Source organism: Lissotriton vulgaris, chromosome 2_2, assembly GCF_964263255.1.
Source record: "Lissotriton vulgaris chromosome 2_2, aLisVul1.2, whole genome shotgun sequence".
Lineage (NCBI taxonomy): Eukaryota > Metazoa > Chordata > Amphibia > Caudata > Salamandridae > Lissotriton > Lissotriton vulgaris.
In genome coordinates, this window is record NC_141688.1 from 106,213,984 (window position 1) to 106,235,938 (window position 21,955).

Consider the following 21,955-nt stretch of genomic DNA (forward strand, 5'->3'; position numbering starts at 1 on the left):
CACTTCCAAGAACACATCTTCAAGTAAATTAAAACAGCATGGTACCAGCTCTTGTTCTGGACCTTTACTACTTGGATCTTACTTCCGGACAAGCCCTGGTCCTCTCCTACCTAGATGGAGAAAACACTGTACTCCGCAGCCTCCTCAGTGCTACCCTGGCACCCCTGAAGGGCATCCTGCAAGTAGCAGCACGTCCCATAAAGAACCTGAAGAAGCTTGACCACATAACCGCAGTCTTTGAATGAACTAGATTGGCTCCTCTATTATACCTTCATGACTTTAAGGACAGCTGCATCACCTACAGCCCCAGAAGCCAAGACAGTCTGACAAAGACTCAATAGATTGCTAGAAAGAAAATCCCTCAATGAAGGACTTTTCCATTAACCCTTATATTAACATCCCCACTAAAATTAAAACTGGGGACTGAGACACTCCTATTAAAAACCTTCTCCTATTAAAAACCTTAACTGCTAACCTCCTAGAGTCTGCATAACCCCCCTTCTGTAAAGGATGCAGATTTATATAGTAAGACTCTAGCCCTCTGTTAATATTACAAGGATTCTGCCGAGGAACAATCAGTGCTTGGGACCAAAGAGCATCAGTGTATAGTCACCTTACCACACTGGTTCCCAAACTTTTTCAACCCATGGCTCCCTTGGCTTATTGATCATTGGCCGCGTCTCCCTATTATGTGACATTTTTTAGTGACCGGGCAGAAGCCCTTCAGGATCGCTGCAGAGTTTCTAAGGCCTCTCTAGACCATCACAATAATCTAGACACTGCCTTAGTAAGTTAATATGTTAATTATGTTAATTTAATTATATTTAGTCAGTTTTACTAAGGCTGTGTCTAGATCACTGTGATGGTCTAGAGACGCCTTAGAAACTCTGCAGCGCTCCTGAAGGACTTCTGCCCGGTCACTAGCCAATGCCTTTTTAGCATGCTCGATGCCCATAGCAGCTATTGTGGGAGCGTGATCTTCCTACTTACGGTGTACCCCTCTGCCAGTGAAAGATTTTAGACTGGGACTGAACGTGTTGAATGACAGTCACACCCTTCCCACAATACACATGCAGATCGGCAGGAATGATTGGCTGCTGTGATGGGGCCTGGCATGTGCCGGTGGGCACCATTCTCCTGCACTTGCAGTGGCTTGGGGTCTCTGTTTATGAGTACCTTAAGCTCCATATGCTTTCAAAGGCGATCCTCGATAATAAATGGGCTTGTTTTGCTCCTGGATGTAGGCAGGCCTAAGGCCTGATTCAGAGCTAGGCATCTCAAATTGAATTACCACCAAAGTTTTTTCTTACAACGGACAGCTCTTGCCAGTATTTTTGTCGTATTTTTGTCGTATTAGTAATATTATGAAAACCCCTGGTTCAGATAAGTGACTTTTTAGTTTGTACTTTCTTAAATTTAGTTAATTAAGATTAAGTTTGATAGCTACAGTGGCAACCTTCAAATATCCTCTAGGAAGTTACTGAAGTCATTCTTAAAAAAAAGTTATAAATCATCTATTATTTAACTTACTCATGACTAACCTCTCTAAGCATCTTAAACTGACCTGCAGCTCACCATCTTTCCAAATGGTGCACAAGCTAAGTTGCCCTAGCTCAGCCACTGCAAACAATTCTTATTATAGTAACAAAAAAAACAGAATAATATGTTTGAGACATGTTTAGTAATTGATGCACATGTTCTCTATGCTCCTGCCATCTAGTGTTGGTTGGACGTGTGCAACTTGTTTTTCTTCGAAGAAGTGTTTAAAGTCACGAGGTACAGTGACTCCTCTAAATACTGGTATTGCGGATGGATATCGACTCCATGGTTAGATTTTCTTTCCGCTCTCAGGTTCTGATGTCTTACAGAGTAAGCTTTGGTTGTGTGTCATCTGACTTGTTTTGTATATCCTCTCCCATTGGTGTGAAAAGACTGTCTTTGTTTGGGTTTCTACTAGTCTTACCCCTGGTCGAGCTTCAACAAAAGGGTTTCTTTTGATCATTTCCTCAGGGCCCTGCCGCTCGTGTGGCCTTCTGCCTAGTCTTTTGATTTTTTTTTTATGTCCACGATGACCAGACATTGATGGAAAGCACTCCCTTCCAATACTGCCCTCAGTGTCACTCCATGGATCGACCAACACTAGGTTTGCAACCCTTGTCCATCTCCTGGACACGATAAGGCCTCCTGTCCAGTCTGCCTTGCCTTCTGTTCGAAGACACTCCGGTATTTTGATGAGAGACTTGCATAACAGAAAATGCAGTGCCGAGTTGATATTCCAGATATCTTGAAGGGCTGGGAGGTTGAGGACCAATCAGAGGTTGATCCATCCGCAGCCAACCCTTTGCAGTTTAGCCTCAACCCATATCCCAGTCTGAGTCGAAGACCGAGGAACAGACACGTCAGGAGGAGCAGCACGTTTAGAAGACTCCGACCATGAGTACAGCCTTCCAATCTCACAGTGCACACCAACACCTACCGAGCACCTTTCCAACAGGAATCGAGCGCAGAGCCCACAAGCCCCCAATAGGTCTTCGGTCCACCAGTGCCTGCGGGCCATGGTCGGAAGTAACAGAAGACCCGATACAACTACCTCGACTTGCCAAAAATACCTTATAAACACATACTGTCCTCACCGCAGACAGCTCCACCGACTCCGGTGACAAAATCGGCACTTAACCCATCTTTGTCTCCGAAAGAGAAACTGGATCTGTACCACAACCCCACACTGAAAAGCCTGAGGATCCCTTTAGCGTCTAGTTATTCAGTGCCAAAACCCCGGTCGACAGCGGGCTTCAATGATTCAGCACAGCTGATACTTCAGTGTCTCCAAAAAGAGTTCAATGCATGTCAAGAAAAACTTTGTTCACCCTCAAACTGGAAAGATTTCAACCAAGTTACCACTTAAGGCACAGGACACTCTTCCAAGGCACAAGAAACTGACCTTTGAGAAGCAGCTGGAGCCTATACCTCTTCTAAGCATAACTAACATCTGGAGTGAGGCACAAGCCCATGGGCAGCTTATCCTCCTACAAAGCCGCCTCCCCTCCCCCCCACTTCTCCGCTTCCTCCTCCCCCACTTCTCCGCTTCCTCCTCCACCGCCACCAACCTCCACCCCTATGAGGCCCCTTTTGACCCAAAGCCTAGGGATGACCCGTGGGACGACGACAATGTTGTTTCCCTTGGAAATACAGATCTGGATCTATATCCAGTGAAACCTTACCCACCGTACTACACCATTTCTTACCATGAAATGATACATAGGGCTGCTAGCTTTCACAAGGCTGATCCACATACCGTGCAGGAAGACCAGAACTTCTAGGTCGAAGTGCTGTCTACGCCGTGGTGTTTAGTATCAGGTAGGTTTGAGATCTTCAACCCTGGATGAGCTGCAGGCAATGCTTGATGCACTGAGTGTTTATATCGGAGGACATTTTATCATAGATTTGGGTATTGTCGTCATATGATACATTTGAGGCTGTTGTCCTTGAGCCACAATTAAACATCAATTAACTGTGTTTCTGCTGCGATCTTTATGCAAAAACTGGACCAACATCTACCTACCCATACATTTTACCTCTTATTTTGTGAATACAAATATTTTCTAAGGTTCTGTTAACTCATGTTCCTCATCCTTGTTTTCCTAGCGTATAGCAAAGTATAATATGTCCATGTGTATTTAGCGTTAAAAAGAACATAAACCAGCTAATCAAATTTTAGGAAGCCGGCTCTCTATATAGTGTACCATAGTGAGATGCACTGTGTAGAGATTCCAGGTATCGCTTATGAGCGTACATGGGCTTGCTTTAACAATCCCAAAGTGCTCAATATGAGGTAGTGTGGTCGAGCAGCCGTAGGCTTATCAGAGGGTAGTGTTAGGCATCTGTTGCACACACAGTCCCTAAATGAGGAAGCCTGACACCAATCTAGAAAAATAACATAGATTTTTATATTCATTTAGATACCAAGATCTACGAGATTAGGTACGTTCTTTTCGAGTTTGCGATTTTCAGAAACACAGAAAATTCAGTTGTCAGATTTGAGCCATGAGCTTTGAACGTGGTAATGTATTGTTTGAGACTCATACACTGCATAGAGGGTACTTGCAATTGAGTCACATGGTTGCTCTTCTGGACTTAAGGTAAGTAGGGTCCATGGTCCTTTGAACCACCAGCAGTTTCGGTTTACCTGCCATGGTGTGTCCGGGTGCAGAGGTGCTGGTCTCAAGGGTAGCCTCTGGGACCAGACCGGTAGCACCCAAAGGAGGGCTCTGTCCTTGAGGTCTCTGGAGCAAGGATGCACCATCAATAGGTTCAGACTTGGGCTGGGAGGGCTCAGGTACAGAGGTGTTTTGTCTGGCGGGTCGCTTGCGTTGGAGGTTCTCACTTTTTTGGTCGGCCTGGAGATGAAGACAAAACAGGACAGAAGGGCCACTCTCAAAGAAGGCCTCTCTGGTGCTGATGTCCCATGTCGGTAGGTCGGTCTTAGCAGTATTGGAGCCCGGGCTGAATACTAATCAAGCCTTGGCTGCTGCTAGGGCTCTTCTACCCTGGGTATTAGTGCAGGGCGGCTCCTAGGGGCCCTAGCATCTCTAAACTTGGTAGGGAAACCTTCTGGAATATGAAGACCTTCTCCTGGGATGCTGTGGTCTTAGTGGACCTTGGGGGCAGCAAAATGGTGTACCGGGTCTATAGTCGTTGGCTGGAGGGAAGTGGCTCTTCCTTTTCAAGAGAGATGCTGGCTGGCGAAGTGCTGGCAGCCCTCCAAGGCTTTTGGAGAATTGCAAAGTTGCCAGGTCTTTGCCATTTTCGGGACAGGAGCAGGTAGGTAGGGTGTGGCGCTAAGTCAGCTCTTTTTAAGTCCTTCTTCTTTAGTCCGGTATATCAGAGTTCCTGGTGTAAGGGGGCTACCTAAATACTAAATTTAGGGGTGTTAAGGGGAGTTGAGGGTAGTAGCCAATGGGCTATTTACCCCTGGGGTCACTACACACCCTATTTGACCACTTCCTGTGGGCAGTGGGCATTACACTGTCCCAGAGGACCTAATTCCACCAAAAATCAGATGGTGGAATCCTTCTTCGTGGAACACATCAGGTAGCCCTCCTTATGGTTGTGAATAGCTTGGTGGTGCAACACGTCTACTTGCATAGCTAATATCCTGGCTGTGGTGGTGCCAAATGGGCCTCAGGGTAGGAGGTTGCATCTCTGCGGTCTGGGGGAAGTTGGGGTTGCATATTAAAGGCAGCAGGGGCTTTGAAGCGCCTGGCCTTGATTTGCTAAATACCTAACACCCCCCCGCCTCCCCCTTCCCCCCCAGATTCCCCCCTTTCCACCTAGCTGGAGGAGGTGTGACCACCTTCCTCCGAGCAGGCATTGTCCTGGCCTCAAAGAGCTCAGGCTGTCACCTGCAGGGGTTCAGAAACTCGTCTGTGGTGGCAGGCTCCCCGATACCAGTCAGCCAGCACACTAGATAGTGGTAGGCTTTTCAGGTGGCACCTCTAAGGTACCCTTTGGGTACATGTCATAATAAATCCTGTACTAGCAATAGTACAGATTTGTTCAAACAAGGTGTTTAATACCAAATTCCATGGGTTTCAGTAAAGCCATCATGTAGCTGGTAACTAGCAATGACCAGCACATATATTTAAGATGACTTTCCTATTCACTAGTACCATCTAGTAATTGAATTAGACATGACGGGGATATAGCTGCTCATGCAGATATGCCCTCACATGTAATATAGTGCACCCTGCCTTAGGGATTTACATTTATTCCATGATGTGACTTTGGCATAGCACACACAGTGTGCCATGTCATGTTTTCACTCATGGTTTGCACCATGATGCGCAGTCTGCAATGGCAACCGGCATGCAATTTGTAGGGGTGTCCCTTGGTGTGGCTCAATAAATGCTGCAGCCCTGAGGGACCCTCTTTTATACCCAGACCCCTATTACCAGGGGTACCACTTACTAGTGACTTAAATGGGTGCTAAAAAGAGTTCCAGTTGTGTTACAATTAGACCATTTTACCTTGTCTTTAGGGAAAGAGAATTGGCCCTGGGTAGCAGGGACTCAGTACACATTAGTTGAAAAACATCAGTACCAGTTGCAAAAGGTGGGGGTGACCATGCCAAAAAGGGGCACTTTTTCCACAAATAATGACGCAAATTCAGAAGCAAACTAATGGGGTGGGGGGGGGGGGCAACCTTTTTACCAACCCACCAGCCTTTTTGGGCTCCTCAAATGTTTATGGTGCCTTTAGTTAACTAGTCTCTCTCTGCAGGATTATAGTGGTGGTGGTGGTGGTGTGTGTGTGTGTGTGTGTGTTGTGTGTTGATGAAGAGGCCTGTCTGTTGTAAGTTACATACTTGGCCCTCGCTTCTTTGACCTAAAGATTAGAGTGTTTGTTGGGGCGGTGTACTCCCTTCACTCTTCAAATTTGCATCAGGCAGCGGCCTCCTCCTTGAACCTGACTGCCTTTGAAGCATACATTTTACCTTTGTTTGATTTTTTTACTGAACCCTGCCCTTTCACTCGGTAAGTATTTTTGACTCACTATTACAGATGCCTTATGTTTTCATTATTACTGTTGACTATGGATTGGCGATGTACCCTGACACCAAATGTTTCCAATCTTTGTATTCCAATACCCTACCGTAGACCTCGGAGTAATCCCTAAGACAAGGTGGAAGACTTTAATCGTGCTGAAACTAAAAGTGAAATGCTCTGTAAAATACTTGTATTTCTCTATGGGTTCTTAAAACACATACTTCTGTGTAAACTATTTTTCTTCTCGTGTAGTAGAATGTGGTTTTTAGTTCACCATTAGAGCTGCAGAAGTCCTTCACCAATGTCATGCTTTCCTGTATCAAAACCTTTGTCCTTAGTTTAAAGTCAACATTTCTCTGCCTAAAGTGGGCTGTTAGTTTTGTTTACTTTTGAGTAAATCACATATTCAAAAGCAATAGGAGAAAAGCAATTATGCGAGCTATAAACAAGTATGTGAACTATTTTAACAATAAGAAGAGGTTAGGAAATGAATTCACAAAGAGGCGATTACAAATCTAGCCTCTTTGCCTTGAATGTTTTCTGGGTCTTCGCTTAGGGCAAAATTCATCTGTATGCTTTTATCTGTACAAAAAATCTACCGTGAACAGAGACAGCTGTATAAATTAGTAGAACCCTGTCTCCCTTTTCTTAGTAGCTAAAGGTTTCATAATAATTAAGCTCTATGTAGCTATGATACTAAACTTGGTTGGTTTGTGTTGAACTTCTTCTTTATTTAAGCCGCCTGTATTTTCATGGCTGCCTACATGTTTCCAGACTTTCTTATGGATAAGGAAAGGTCACATTCGTGTTATCTCAACACTGGTAGACTTTATTTTTATTTATTTTGAGATTTTCCTAGTGTATTTAGTTTTTTGACCAAGTATTTGAGATGTGGGAATCCGCATCAAGATTTGTTAATGTTGGGAGTTTTCCTTTTTCCTGTTTCAACAGCAAACCATTAGCTATGTCTCATCAGTTATTAGTGAAAACATTGTTAGACACAACTTCTTGGCTCCTTGCTGAAGTCAATATAAAATTAAAACGGATGAGCATTGTTCTCAAGGCCATTAGTAGCATTTTCACCATACAGTCCCAACTAGAGAGCCCACTCTGTACCATTGATCTGCAGCCAGCTACCCGTATACTTCTTGGGGTGCCTTGAGTCTACGTTTATTTTTAGAAATCAAAATATGTGAGGAACGTTTAAAAGGTGCAAACATTTAAAGTTTAGACTCAAGAAATTAAAGAAACTGCTAAAAAGAGTCAAGCTTAGAAGAAAAGTAGAGTAGGGTATTTCAGTCCGTATTATTTGTATGTTAGAGTGCCACAATATAAGCATTTCTTACATTCAGGACACATGTTTCATTTGTGCGCCCCATTTTCTAATTCTGTTGTCTTATTAAATAAACTTTGACATGCAAGTTCTGAACAGGTTTAATTTGCGTCTGCTGTTTGAATAGGTTCCAGATATGGCGGGCTACCCACACATCCGTTACATTTCATCTGGATTGGATGGAAGGTCATTCAGAGGCCCTTTCAGGGGCAATTTTGAGGTTTGTAATAGAATTGGAGTGTTTTCGGTGGGTGGTGGAAAATATGCTTGTGCAATTGCCCCTATGAAATTCCTTGTTCTTGTACTAAAGGGGGGAGCATGATGCAAAGGATTTGGCTGTAAATAGAAATGCTTCACTTCTGTGAATTCTGTAACAATGTGCCTTTTGTAATGCTATAATTAAATATTCTTGGGAATTATCACACTTTTTTAAACTTTACACTTAAATACCATTTTTGTCTGAGTAAAATTTTATTATATCAGTGGTTATGCTGATGGGTGGTCTTTCTGGAATAACCAGTTTAAATAGTTATGGAGACAACTTCTCATCTAATTTATCTTTTGCTTGAAACTGCACATATCATCCTTTGCATTTCCCGTAATCCTTCCATCAGTAGATTTAGACTTGGATTGGGAGCGTTACATTTTTTTAGGACACAAGCCAAGATGTCTTTTAGTTTCATCAAATGCACATGAAAATATTCTACCTCTTCTCTAAAATCAGACGAGTCGTAGTTCACCATTTCATCATGTTCCATGTATTTGGCTGAAAGGCATGTGACCTGGTAACTAGCAGTTGTGTGCCATCCAGTGGTCTATTAATGCAATTTTGTTTAATGACCAATACGCATCTTCTGCATTAAATATAGCTTGATTCTTGATTTTGAGGCAAGCGTGTTAGGAGGTGGATCACTAATTACCTAGTCTACATTTTATGTAGTTTTACAAACACCTCAGCAAAGATTCTAACTCAAGTAGGAAACTTTAATTTCTTCCAGTTAGCAGTCACATTTCAGTTAATGGCAACGGGATCTGGTGATATAGTGCTATTTAGTAATATTTAGAGTAAATGTATACATTTGTAATTGATTGTTCTAACTCCCCACTGTGTGAGTCTCACCAGGTGGGATCTTGAAAACAAACTTCTCTGCAATAGCTCTTGCATGCTAGTAGATGGAGCCATCTGCCTCCTTCCACCTTCGATGGGAGTCAGGAGCTACATATATTAATCCTAACATCAATTCTTCCTTTTCTCCACCCTATAACATAGATGGGAAATTTAGCTAACGGTTTTTGCCGTTTTTTGATAAATATTTCTGCAGAATTCTTCTACAGTGTGCAGGATGGCTCTGCCTAAGATGGCAGGTTCTAAACATACGTTGCTGTCGGGTCTCCAGCTAAACTAGCATTTCTGCATCCTTCCCTGGTGCTGAGTGACCCCGGTACTCTGCCCAATGGTCCTTTGATTGTGCTGCCACTTCAGCCAGGACTTGCGGTATCACTCACTAAACCATGATGCAACTCCATGTGAGAAGGACTCTTCCCTTGCCTCAGCAACATTGTTATAGGAGTATGGGAATGTCCCCACAATGAAAATCACATGGAGACGGACCATTTACTTCCTCAAAAAACAGATACTGATATATATCTAGTGTAGGAAAGTGCCTCTTTAAGACATGGTGACCCCCACTTTTTGCCTGGTGTGTGATGTGATTTCGACTGGAAGTGTACTGTGACCCTGCTAACCAGGTCCCCAGTGCCAGATCTCTTTCCCCCAAAACAGTGCAATTGTACCCCAGTTATCAATACCTTTAGCACTCCCTGTAAGTCCCTAGAAAGTGGTACCCGTGGTACCTAGGGCAAAGAGGGTCCAAAAGGGCTGCTGTACTACTTGGGCCACCCTAAAGGACCTCTCACCAAACACCTACAAACTGCCACTGCAGGCTGAGTGTCTTGGTGTAGACAAAAGTAAAAACACAACATGGGACAGAGCACTGTGTGCCAGGCCCTCAGACACTGCATGGAGTGTATATATAGGTATGTCACCCCTACTGCAGGCCTTACAGCCCTAAGGCAGGGTGTACTATACTATATGCGAGGGCATACCGTCATGATCAGATATGCCTCCGTGCTGGTCAGCCCTATTGCCGCCAGTACAAGTGAACAGAGACAACAAAACTGGGTCCTGACTCTTAACCAGCAAGGCTAAGCCAAATACAACTAAACTAACAACACAACTGCCACATACAAAATATATACAAAATATGTACAAATGATAAAAATTAAAAAAAACTTAGTTAAGACAAAATACGATCTGTCCTGACTGAATTTGATGTTTTCAAAATTATAAATGACAATGTAGAATGTATTACATTTGTTTGGCTTAATGAAATGTTCATATTGACACAGGCCTATACCTCAGAGGTATATGTTGTTTTTTTTAGTGAATGTGAATGGTTTGTCTGTAGTGAGAAAGATTCAGTGTGGATGTGTTGCTTAGTGGTTTATAATCTGTTTTGTAAAATTTGTATCTATTTGTACATATTTTGTATATGCACAAGAAAGGTTCTTGAAAAAATGAAAAAATAATCAGAAAAAATGATTTAAATAAACTAGTAACAAATGTTACATCATATTGTTATGTTTTGTTCATAACAGATCTCTGGCCATTAGAAATTAAGTTAGTCCAGTACTGGCAGTTGTGTTGTTAGTTTAGTACAAGTGAACAGGGCAGCCATATTGAGTACATGAGCTGGACACAGGTGAAAAATTAGTTCCCCAGCTACATGATGACTTCACTGAAAATAGGGATGTTTGGTAGCAAACATCTCATATTCATGAATCCACACTGATTCCAATGTTGTATTTAATAATACATGCACACAGAGGGCACCTTAAAGGTGCTCCCTGTAAACCTCCAGTCTTTGGTGTGTTCACTGGTTCTTTCCAGTCTGCCACCAAAAATGAGTTTCTGACCCCCAACGGTGAGGGCATTTGCTCTCAGGCGGTCAGAAACAAAGCCTGCTCGGGAAGAGGGTGTTCATACCCCCTTCCATAGGATGACCGGCTGATTAGCATTCCAGGGCAGGAGAGCTTCAAAGAAACCTTTGCAATGCGAATCTAGCTCCCCTCACAGGAGACAAAGCTGACCCCCCTTTGTCCTGAGCCCTTTGGCACCTGGACAGTAAGGGAGGCGTGCCCACTCTCAGGCTAGTACCACCCCCTAAGGTGTGCTCCCTGAAGTGGGCATCACTTTTCAGAGTTAGTCATCTTGAAGATGGTAATCTTGGGAATTCTGGTACAGTGTTATGCCCACTTCCCACAGGAATATAGGGGGCATAGTGACCCCAAGGTTAGGAAGACTATTGGCTACTACCCAACACTCACCTAAATTCATTACTTAGGGGAGCCCCTGGCACCAGACAAAAAGATCCTACCATCCTGAAAGAAGACCGGCGCAAGGATCAAGAACAGAAAATCGAGGAACCTACTTGGCGCCAACCCTGCCAGCCAGCTTGCTGACTTAGACAATTGCACCAAAAGCTGTCTTGTCCTGCAGTTGCTTTGTCTCCAAAGCCTGGGAGACCCACCAGTACTTCCCCCAGGAACCAAGAACTCCCATGGGACAGCGTAGCTGTCCCCTGCTTCCTACAGGCAGTAGCAACTGAGCTGTGAGGCTCCAAGACAGCAGAGACCCAAAGCCGGAAAACACATCTGCACCTCGCCTCCTAGCTCAAGCTGACGAGGGCCAATGGTGCTAACGTGGTATATAGACTCTAAGGCCACCTTGGGTTTCTCCACTGTGGATTCCTCTAAGATGCCTGCAGCCTTTGTTTGCAGGCCCCCTCTACTGCGACTGCTCCTTGTAAGGAAAACACCCCACCTAAGTAAACGTCTGCATCAGTCGCCCGTGGAGGAGCAGACCAAAGGTGTTTCTACGTCCCCGAGTATCGTGAGTCCTGGGTTACTGTTGGTTCATCCTGACTGGCCTCCCAGTCAAAGCATGCACCCAACACTGTTTTGCACCCCTGCACCTGGCCGCCCTGGTGCCGCTGGTTTGGTCTAGATCACAGCTTTCCAAACTTTTCATGTTGGTGACACACCTTTTTGACAATCTTTATTTAGCGACACGGTAACGCGCGCGAGCATAGAGTGCGAGCTCAAACCACCTATGGGGGGGCTCAGGAATTTTTTATACAAAATAGTGGGCAAACGGTGCATTTCCAAGCAAATTTGAGAAAGCAGTAAGGTTAATAAAGCAATTGTGAATCTGTTCTAACAAAGACAGTGACTGGCAAAACTGAGTGTAAGCAAGGTTAGGTTTGTGCCTGAAACAAGAAATTAATCATGCACACATTGACACATGCCCCAGTGATTTACAGCAGTGGAAGAGTGCAGGGACCACGGTAGGTAAACAAACCATTCAAAAGTGTGACATATACAACCAATGTAACCCATCTGTGCTGGAAGTATTTTTTCACAAATAACATGACAATATAACTGAGAAGAGACGGGTCCTCATAAAGGAAATAAATAATGATGAATGGCAGCAGATTGAACGCAATTACAAGAGTAAGACCGTGCATCACACCCTTGCCAGGCGCTGCTGGGCAGCTGAATGACAATATCTGAATGAACATTCCAATGATGACAAGAACAGAACTAAGCATGTCATTGGTGAGAGTAGCAAAAATGCTGATATTGTACATGCCAGCCTCGAAGATACGCCCCTTCCAGACCCACGCCAAGTAATGTGCTAAGTAGTGGCACGTCTCTTTTTCCATTTAAAGCACTGCATAAGGTTCATGGCGCACAGCTGCAGTGGTAACCAATGTGACCATACAAAGGAGGATAAAGGCATAGAAAGAAGGCTGACGAGAGAGTGGAGGTGAAGAAGAGGGCATTCTTCAACACTACCCAAGAGACAAGATGAGAAAAGGCTTTGATGAGGCACACCATCATTGGAGAATGTCACCACTCCTGTTCAACAACATATGAACTGTCATTCAATGGAGGGAATGAGCAACAAGGTCACACAAGTCCACACCCAGTACATCTGATCACACCAGTCAAGCCACAATAAATCCTGTTCATGGGCAGACATGCCACACCCACCACACAGTTTGAGGTGGCACAGACCTTTTCAAATCGTAATCTTATCTGTCTAAAAAAGAAAATATGTTTTAAGCCTGCCTGGCTGTGACCTAAATGAGTGCCTCGCACTCTCAGCTTTCCAATGCAGCCATGCTTACTGCTCATGCAGCCGGGGCAATCGAGGGAGTCTGCAAGGCACTCAGCTGTATATAATTATACACGTCTTCCAGACTGCGTTATCTATTTTCTGCAATTTTGGCTAGTCAGATAAATGAAAGCCGTCTAACAATTATTCTTAAACTTTGCAGCAGTTAACGTAGAGTTGGTCCTTGTTCAAAGTGGTGTAATTTCTGATATTTGTGTTACCCTCGTCTTCAGTGCTTGATTTTTGCTCACTAGAAAGTGTCACTCATGGTCACTGAAATGGCACTCCAAATTACACTGAAATTATCACAACGTCACACATGGCAATCTAAAACCTTGGCAGCTATGCACTTTTCTCTCTCATAAGCTCTAGGGCCCCTCCGCTCTGTGCACTGGTGGCGGGGCCCTGGCATGGGAACTCCAGACTGGCTCAGTGGGTGGAGGAGTCAAGGAGGCCCCTCCATTTAATTTGCAGGTTCCGGTTTAACTTCTCTTTGTTTATTTTCTCTTTCCAATTGCCCATTCGTTTTCCCACTTTCCTTCTCCACACTTGCCTCGATTTCCAATGCAACACAAGGCACTTTGTCGGCATGGTAAGCCGATATCGTCAGGAGAAATGCAGCCAAAATTGTTGTTCATTTATTACATTCTGGCGCACATATTAGTGAGAATATATAGCAAGCTACAGTTGATGGAATTATAAAAATTAAACAGTGCGCCGAATTTACAAATTGACATTGTGTGAGAATGCATTAAGGAAGAGCATATTAAAAGTCATGACTGTCTGTAGAAGTGAAGAGAAAATTATATTTGCTGTTTAAAATAATGGAGATAGTAGCTGCTTAGTGAGTTAAGAGCCCTTATTCACGGAGTGTACATTCTTTCATTCCTCTTTTAAAGTCGAGGTTTGAGGGGGCTGTTGGCTCCTTGGAAGGTTATGCAACCTGTTGTGAGCATCCCTCGCTTCTCTACACGGAAGCACTTCAGGGAATGTGAGATTATAAATACAGTAGTGAGATTTGTAGCCCACCCCTAGTTTTCAAATAATTGTTGTCCACTGCAGCATCTCTCTGAGCCTGCTTGCCTCTCTGCCCTCCCCCAGTACAACGTATTTCACTGGGAAGACAAGTCAGACAAGTATTGGCAAAGTAAATGCGACCAGTACATATATAAAAAATAAATAATACACTGTGTATCGTGGATGCTTCTGAAGCTAGGCCGCATTTCTTTCAGGCTATTCTCTCTGGTCCACGCTGTTTCCGGTATCACCTCGAAGATACGAAGAGCGCCTACCTTGTGGCTCCCTTGTTCCTGCCTTTCCACTACCTCCCGACTCCCCTCCCCTACCTCATTCTTTTGGAGCTGTTTGCTCCCCACCCCCACTCTTCAGACAGCCAGGTTATCAGTATGAATAGGTGGAAGCAGCCACAGCAGTTTGGCCCCCTTGGACCAGGCTGTTCCTCTGCACACCTGGCGGCCTCGAGAAGCACAATAAGCTGTGCACATTTTAGGATGGGGGCAGACAGCGCACTGGCTAGACTAACTCAAGTGCAGCTCTGCTCCACTGCCTTCGTGTCCTAATCTGTGTTTGTCCGACGGACTGGGCAAACACAGATTTGGACACGAAGGCTGTGGAGAGAGAGCTGGATCACCAGTGCGGCGTGCTATGCGAACGGAGCACCGAGTGGAAATCACAAAGGGAACTGCCCGCACCGAGCTCGGCTCATGCTAGTGTAACGCTTTTCCCTTCCGACACACTGCGTCACTGAACGGAAACGCAACGTCCAAGAGAGAGTTCGCCCTAAACTGCCAGCAAACGTCATCGTCCTGCGACACACCCACACATGGGAGGCGACACAGTCTCGTGTCGCGACACACAGTTTGGAAAGCTGTGGTCTAGATGATATATGCTTGGACCTTGCCCTCCACTCACCTGAAGTCCCGTTGATTGGTCTCATAAGTCACTCTGTTGTACCTGAATGTGGTACTTGTTTTTCCTCCCAAAGGATAACCTTACATCTTCTTAAAAATGCACAATGTGTCAACTTTTTAAATGCGAAGGTATTTTTAGTGAAAAACTTACTCACCTGATCGTATTGATTCTGGTGCCTAAATATTAGAAAGATATGTGTTTTTTTATAAATTTGGTGTGGATCGCCTTATTGAGTCATGTGCATATTTTTCTTGACTATTGTGTGTATTTGCAGATGTCTAACACTCCTCTGATAAGCCTAAGCCTGCTCGATCACACTATCCCCTAGAAGATATGAATAGAGCAAGCCCCTGTCCAATCATAAGGTAACCCGTGGTCTCTTTGCACGATATAACTCATTTTGACATAATTTATAAAGAGCCGGCTTCCTACATCTAGTTTTACACAATACCAGTGGCTCAGAAACTCCACCTGAAACTGAGTTCAATGGATCTCTATAGACCCTCACAGAAGTTGAATTCATCTCTACAGGTCCTCAGAAGAAATTGCTACTTCTGGTGCATAGAGCTGCAGCTTGCAATTATCTACAACAGAAACTAAAGCAAATCTTTTGACTTATTTTGTACAGCCTGGGCCTTCCACTTCAGAGCCCTTGTTACTGTTTTATGAAAGCTTAACTGAGTCCCTCTTGGAGGCTGTCTCGCCTTGTTTGGTGTGCCATTATACCGGTGTATTGTGCCCTGATACAGACCCGTGGCAGGTGATCTGACCTTCCTGACAGAGTTGCCTGCTATGGAGAGTCGTTGTAGGCCTCTAAGAGAGAGATCAATCTAAACGCTTTCCCAGTTCACTGCTAGGGTAGGCGGGAAAACGATAAATGCTGTGGGCAAGAGGATTTTTTCTTTAGCCATCCCTGCTGTCTACTCACTGAAAGCAGTTTGTCTCATGGCTGTTACACATGCCCATATAGCCTTTTCATGGCTCCAAGGGCAGGGACTGTGGAAGATGCCAATTTCGTAACCCCTTTCACCTGGTGCTGCAAGCAAACTCCTTTAGTTTCCCCTCAATTAGGCCATTGGAGCATGATTTAGTATTACCTCCCCAGCTGATGTCCCCTTAGGTATTCACAAAGTTCATGTCTGTTGTTGGGGTCTATCTTTGCACTTTGGGATTTATGCATTTGTTTTTCACAATGACTAGCTGCTGAAAGAACACTGCAGTTACTCAGACCACTGTCATTCGTTGATAATTTTGTCCTTCCTGAAATTTTCAGTCAAGAGCCAAATTTTCATCTTCCCATGTGCAGAGGATTACCTTTATAACGACCAGTCTGGACATTAAAATCGAAGGCTTTTCTGCTCTTGCAACAAATCCAGAGCATTTAGGCAATGATCCCAATGTTTCGTGTGACAGCATCTAATATAGCCTTGGTGGTTCTGAGGCTCCTAGTGTGCACACTTGGTGTAATATGAAATCCTTCGACTGTAACCTTTGCAAATTATTGGGCCCACCCATGACCCTGCCTTTCACACAATAGCCACATTTCAGGGGACGCAGTTCAGGACCTCCATTACTGGACGTTGGTGCTAACCTAACTCGTGGCATTCCTTTCTTACCAGTTCCAGAATACTCATTAGTGGATACATTATGTATAGGCTAGGGAGATCACCTTGACAGTAGATATATATTAGAGGCATTCCATTCCCCAGTGGAGCAGCTCCTTCATATCAATTTCCTGGAGCTGTGGACCATTCGTTCGGCTCTGAAGTTCTTTCGGTTTTCAGTTACGTACAAGGTGTCTAGATGCTGAGGACAACACAACTTGCCAAGTGGTATTGCAAAAATCCAGGTGTTGTTAGGGTATTGTGTCTAGGGGCTTTGATTTCCCTGACAATCACTAACATGGGGGGTCCATCAACAGCAGTGTAGCGGAACTCATCAGGGATCATCTTGCTGACCGCGATTGATGTCAATACGATGAGGTGGTTCAGGATTTGTTTGCCCTTTGGGGCATACCCTTTGTAGATCTGTTTGCTACCTCTGAAAATGTCCACTGTGTGGCCTTCAGCACCTAGGAGTTTCCTCTTTGAGATTCCCTGGGAGTCCCATTTCTTTTTCATTGGAGTTTTTGCCTACTGTATGACATCCCCCCTTTGCCATTCATCCTTTGGGTCCGGGAGAGGGGCAGATGTAACTAAGCACTACTCAATCTATTTTGCCCACCATGGGTTTGGAGGGTGTGGTAGTTTAAGCTTCTAGATCTGAGCATTTGCCCTTCATTTTGACTGCCTCTAAGGCATGATCTGCTGTCTCAACAACAGGGCAGGATATTTCACGCCAAACCTCCAGGTTACACCTCCATGCGTGGCGATTGAGCAGGACCACCTGAGAGGGTTTGCTGTTCCACTAGATGTGATGGTAGTTGTTCCGACTACTTGCTGTCCTTCGACCAAGTCTGTGTATTCCCAGTTATTGTCTGACGTTCGTCATCTGATGTGAGGAAAAGTAAATGTTCAAGACGTGTGTGAGAAGTTGGCCCGATATGCAACGTTCGCTATTCTAGCGACCGCTATGTATCGTTCCAACGACCCTTATGGTGTTTGGTTGTAAGTCAACCTATAGACCAGCTATCCTAGTAGCGTGGATACGAGCAGTCTAAGGCTAAAGACTCGAGAGGGCGTGTTAAGCCAGCTGTTTACCACACATGTACCCCTTGAACACCCAGTGAAAGGACACCACACAAGTGTTATGAAAATAAACAGTATATTTATTAAGAATCACAACAGCCCTGTACTCTTTATGAGGACAGGGTACTAAGCACAAACCAAATCTCTTTAGCAAATACTTCAAGTGCACAATTTAAAAACAAGTGTCCGAGGACACGGGAAGGTTAAGGTCTCGGGCGGACCCGATAAGGCAAGTCGGAAGCGAGGGACTCGGGACCCTAGAGTAAGGAGGCTATGCAGGCACCGAAATGCCGAGTTACCTAGCCACGAGGGCTGCGGCTGCACAAGTCTTACAGGCGTCGGGGTCTTCGCTGACGAGCCAGGAGCCGGAAGAAAAGGAGTTGCTGGCCGGCGACCAGTGCTGAATAGTTCGTAGAGATCCAAGCCTGGATCGGAGATTGAAGAAACCTTAAAGCAGAGGGGACCAAGTTCGTACTACTAGCCAGTAGTCAGAGGGTACCAGGAAGGCACCGGTTGGCCGTCACCTCGACCAGGTGAGTGGGCGACGCTAGGCTCTGCAGTCTCACGTACCAGGAGGCGTTGTCGGCGACCACGGTGGAGGTGCGAGCTGTCCCACGAAGGATGATGCTGTCGGCGTCGCTGGGCCCAGGATGGGACAACAAGCCTTGGCAGTTCTCAGGGCCACGTGGTGGGCCTAAGATGGCGTCTTGAGTGGACCAGGAGGGTCCGGGGTGCTTCTCGCAAAGATGGAAGCAAGGGCCAGTCTGGAGCAACCAGACCAGCAGTGATGATTCTCGGATGTCGTCACAGAAGGACACAAGCCAGCGGCTAGTGACCAGACAACGTGCTGAGCAGCGAGCAGAAGGGCCCCACGCAGATCGTGGAGATGCTGGGAGACTGCACTTCGGTGCTGGAGCGGCTCAGGGTCGGGGCTTCTCGGACCCCAGAGCACTCACCAGAGAGTTCCCTCGATGGTCGTGCTAGTTTTAAGAGCGTGCAGGTTCTGATGATGGCCGGTCCCTCGAGGTCTCGTCGCACCCACAGATCACAGCTGAGCTGATGACGTGGGTAGAGGTCAGAGGTGCCAGGGAAGCCGGTTCTCGTCGAGCTGGGCCGTCGGATTCCTTGAGGAAGGACTTACAGCAAACCGCAGAGTTCTTAGATGGTGCCTGCTGATGCAGGGTGACTACTCCTTAGCCACAAGGGAGAAATCTTGAGAAGAGTATTGAAGTCCTTTCGTAGAAAGTATTCTTGATTCAAAGATGATCTAATTTGGAAGGGTCCCCGCTCCGGCCTTTATTCTAAAGAAAGGGGTGGGTACATGACTAGGTCCTGCCCTAAGGGTGGGACCAGGAAGGGGGGTAGTTACACCCCTCTCCCCTGCCGGACTTTCCCCAGGCCAGGGCTGTCGCCCCTGGAACTGGTTCTAACCGGCAGATGCGTAGTGAGCACCGGGGTGCCACTCCGCAGTCACCTTCTCGCAAAAGCCCTACCTACCCAGAATACACAAACCCTGTCTGGGACGGTGCGAACATCGCCCTCGACAGGAAACCCTTTGTCCAAGTGCTCCTCGCTGGAAGGACTCCCAGCAGCAGGAGGTCAGACTCGTGTCTGTGGTGGCAGCATCCATTTTGTGGAGCTGAGGCTTTCGTTAACTTTAACCGGGGTTCACAGTTACGTACATGTCGTGTCCCTCTAGAAGGGCGGAATGCTAACCTCGTCGCCAGGGTTGGTGAGAGGGCAGCACCCCGATTCGTATGACACCTTACTCGACATGTCTTGATAACGCGACACCGAAGTTACCGATGTGGTACGCGTTATCATGGAACAGCCATTGGGTCTTTTCTCCGCAAGCTGCAACCGGCTCGGCTCGGGCCAGAACACAGTTCACACGAGCCCATGCACTCTGCCTTCAGGATTGTCAAGGCCTGCCATAGGAGTGACTGATAGGAACTCGGGTGTCTATTGTATGGTTAGATATAGGGCTACTATATCCAAAGCAAAGGGTGATTACACGACTTCGCCCCAGCTGTCATGCAGCCAGTTGTGTCAAATTTAGGAGGCCAGCCAGGGGTGGCATAATACATGCTGCAGCCCCTGGCGGCCCTGGGTACACCTATGCCCTGAGTTACAGGGTCTGATAAGGTGGCCCAGTACCAATTGGTAAATGCACCTAGGGTACATATCGTAATTTAGAAAGAGAACAGCCAGGCTGTGGGTCTGATTGGCAGGCCCACAGCCAGAGAAAGTCGTAAACCAGTGAAACAAAAGCAAAAAATCTGGGTGATCATAGGATTGCAGACCCTACTCTCCTACAACGTGTGCTGTAGATACACATGCTGTGTATACGCCGCTATCTAGTGTTGAGCTTGGATGATTACAATTTGGTTTTTTTCGAAGAAGTTCGTCGAGCCTAAGTTCGTGTGACTCCTCCTGTTGATGATAATGTGCATGGGCATCAATTCCATTTTCTGATGTTTTTTTTGGGCTGGCGGGTTCAGATGCAATCCCTCGCGCTCCGGTTGGAGAGGCTTTCTGCCCCCCTTCGGTTCGCTAGTGGCTCAGTCAAATCAACTGTGTTGTTTCGATCACGTAGTTATTCTGTCCGAAGTTCCACTCCAAATACCCTCACACCGACCAACATTCAGTTTGAGATCTATGCATAGCTGTCACGGTTTCAGATTGCTATGAGTGACATTTTCATAATTTCAGTGTAATTATGAGTGACATTTCAACGACTATGAGTGACACTTTCTCGCTAGCAAAATCAAGCAGTAAAAGACGAGGGAATCATATAAATGTAAGAAATTACATTTATTTGAGCAAGCTGCTAATGTTTCAGATTGCTTATGTGTGACATTTTCATAGATTTGGTGCGTTTACAAAAGACATTTAACAACTAAATGCATGACAGTTAGAGCTACACTTCTTGTGGCCAAATTATGCAATGAAGTCCATGAAAACAGACACATTTCAGAAATCACACTGAGTTCAGCAATAAGAAATTCGAACTCTAGCAGGTGCTTTTAAAGCAATTTCAACTAATCAGCAACCTCCACCCCAACCTCAGCTTTAGGTGCGGCTGAACCACAAAAGTCAAAGGGTTCTCTGTGACAAAAGAAGCAACCCACTGAGCTATCTACATATAATGCAGTTCATTACAATACAATATGCTGTTAGACTTTCTTTGCAGTATGCATATAAACTCTCTGCTCTACTTAATAGTGAGTGAAAACAGCCATGAGACAAACTCTGACAGCTCTCTAGCGGGGATATTAATCATCTGCCTTAACTCTGACTAAGCAAGTCTCACAGTGCTGGGGAAATAAAGGCTGCTGCTTGTAGTACCACTGACAAGTAAGGATATTAAACCCTTCAACTAAACTAGCAGTTTGATGATTTATTAGTGCAGACAAAACTCAGAGATGGCCTGCATTTACAGCACAAACAGACAACTTCAGTGTACCCATTTACAAAGCGCTATGCTGTGCTGGAGGCCCCCTCCCCATTCTCTTAATAAACATTTTGAGTTTCATCAGGGAATTATTAAATGAATATCTGACTTACCTGGTGTGGTCTCTTGATAGTCAGAATGACCCACTGAGAGGAGCTGCCTGAGTAGTGTCACAGCAGAGATCGTTAGCCTGTCTCTTTTTAAGAGAGTCAGACAGCCAGCCGTGCTGCAGCCTCAACCTGTGCCACCTGCTCTCACTGTGAGAATCACGGTTGCGTGGCGAGTCCGGCCATGGGCACTAGTTGGGCTCTGACTGGCTGGGCAGGGTACAGCAACAGTATGTGCCCAGGTCATGAGGAGGTGAACAGGTGATCGATTGTCACCGGCTTCCTCCTTTCACTCTGGGCCATGCATCAGGGCGTGCAGAGGAACAGCAATGAATTCCTCGGTGCCTTGGGGCCCGGCTGGCAGCCAGGAAATGAAACATCCTGTCAGACTGGTACAATCGAAGGAGGACCTGACAAGGCCCGGGAACATCTACTAAAAGTAGTTGTGGCGCTAGGTTCTTTGGCATAAGAAAGCCTTTGTTCCATTGATCAATTATTGCTTTGTAAGTATGTGCCTCTGCAGAGTTAGAGATGAGCTACAGTAAGCTGCGGCTCTCCTCGAACCTTTGTCCGTGCACCGACCCTTCCCTCCCATAGAGAGAAGCCGTCACACCAACCTCGGAGGGGATTGGTGGGGGGGGGGTGAGAGGGACGGGAA

The 21,955-nt window shown here is 45.6% G+C and overlaps 1 protein-coding gene across 3 annotated transcripts in view; it reads left to right on the forward strand.

Moving 5' to 3' along the window:
- The window catches only part of RNF111 (ring finger protein 111), a 370,041-nt gene that overhangs the window by 305,732 nt on the left and 42,354 nt on the right, over positions 1-21,955 (forward strand). For 2 of the 3 annotated variants that reach the window (XM_086959381.1, XM_086959382.1), the window contains exon 11: positions 8,006-8,098. The exons of the other annotated variant lie outside the window; for it this stretch is intronic. In XM_086959381.1, the coding sequence (XP_086815507.1) occupies positions 8,006-8,098 (93 nt within the window). The remainder of the gene's footprint in view (positions 1-8,005; positions 8,099-21,955) is intronic. 3 annotated transcript variants of the gene reach the window in all.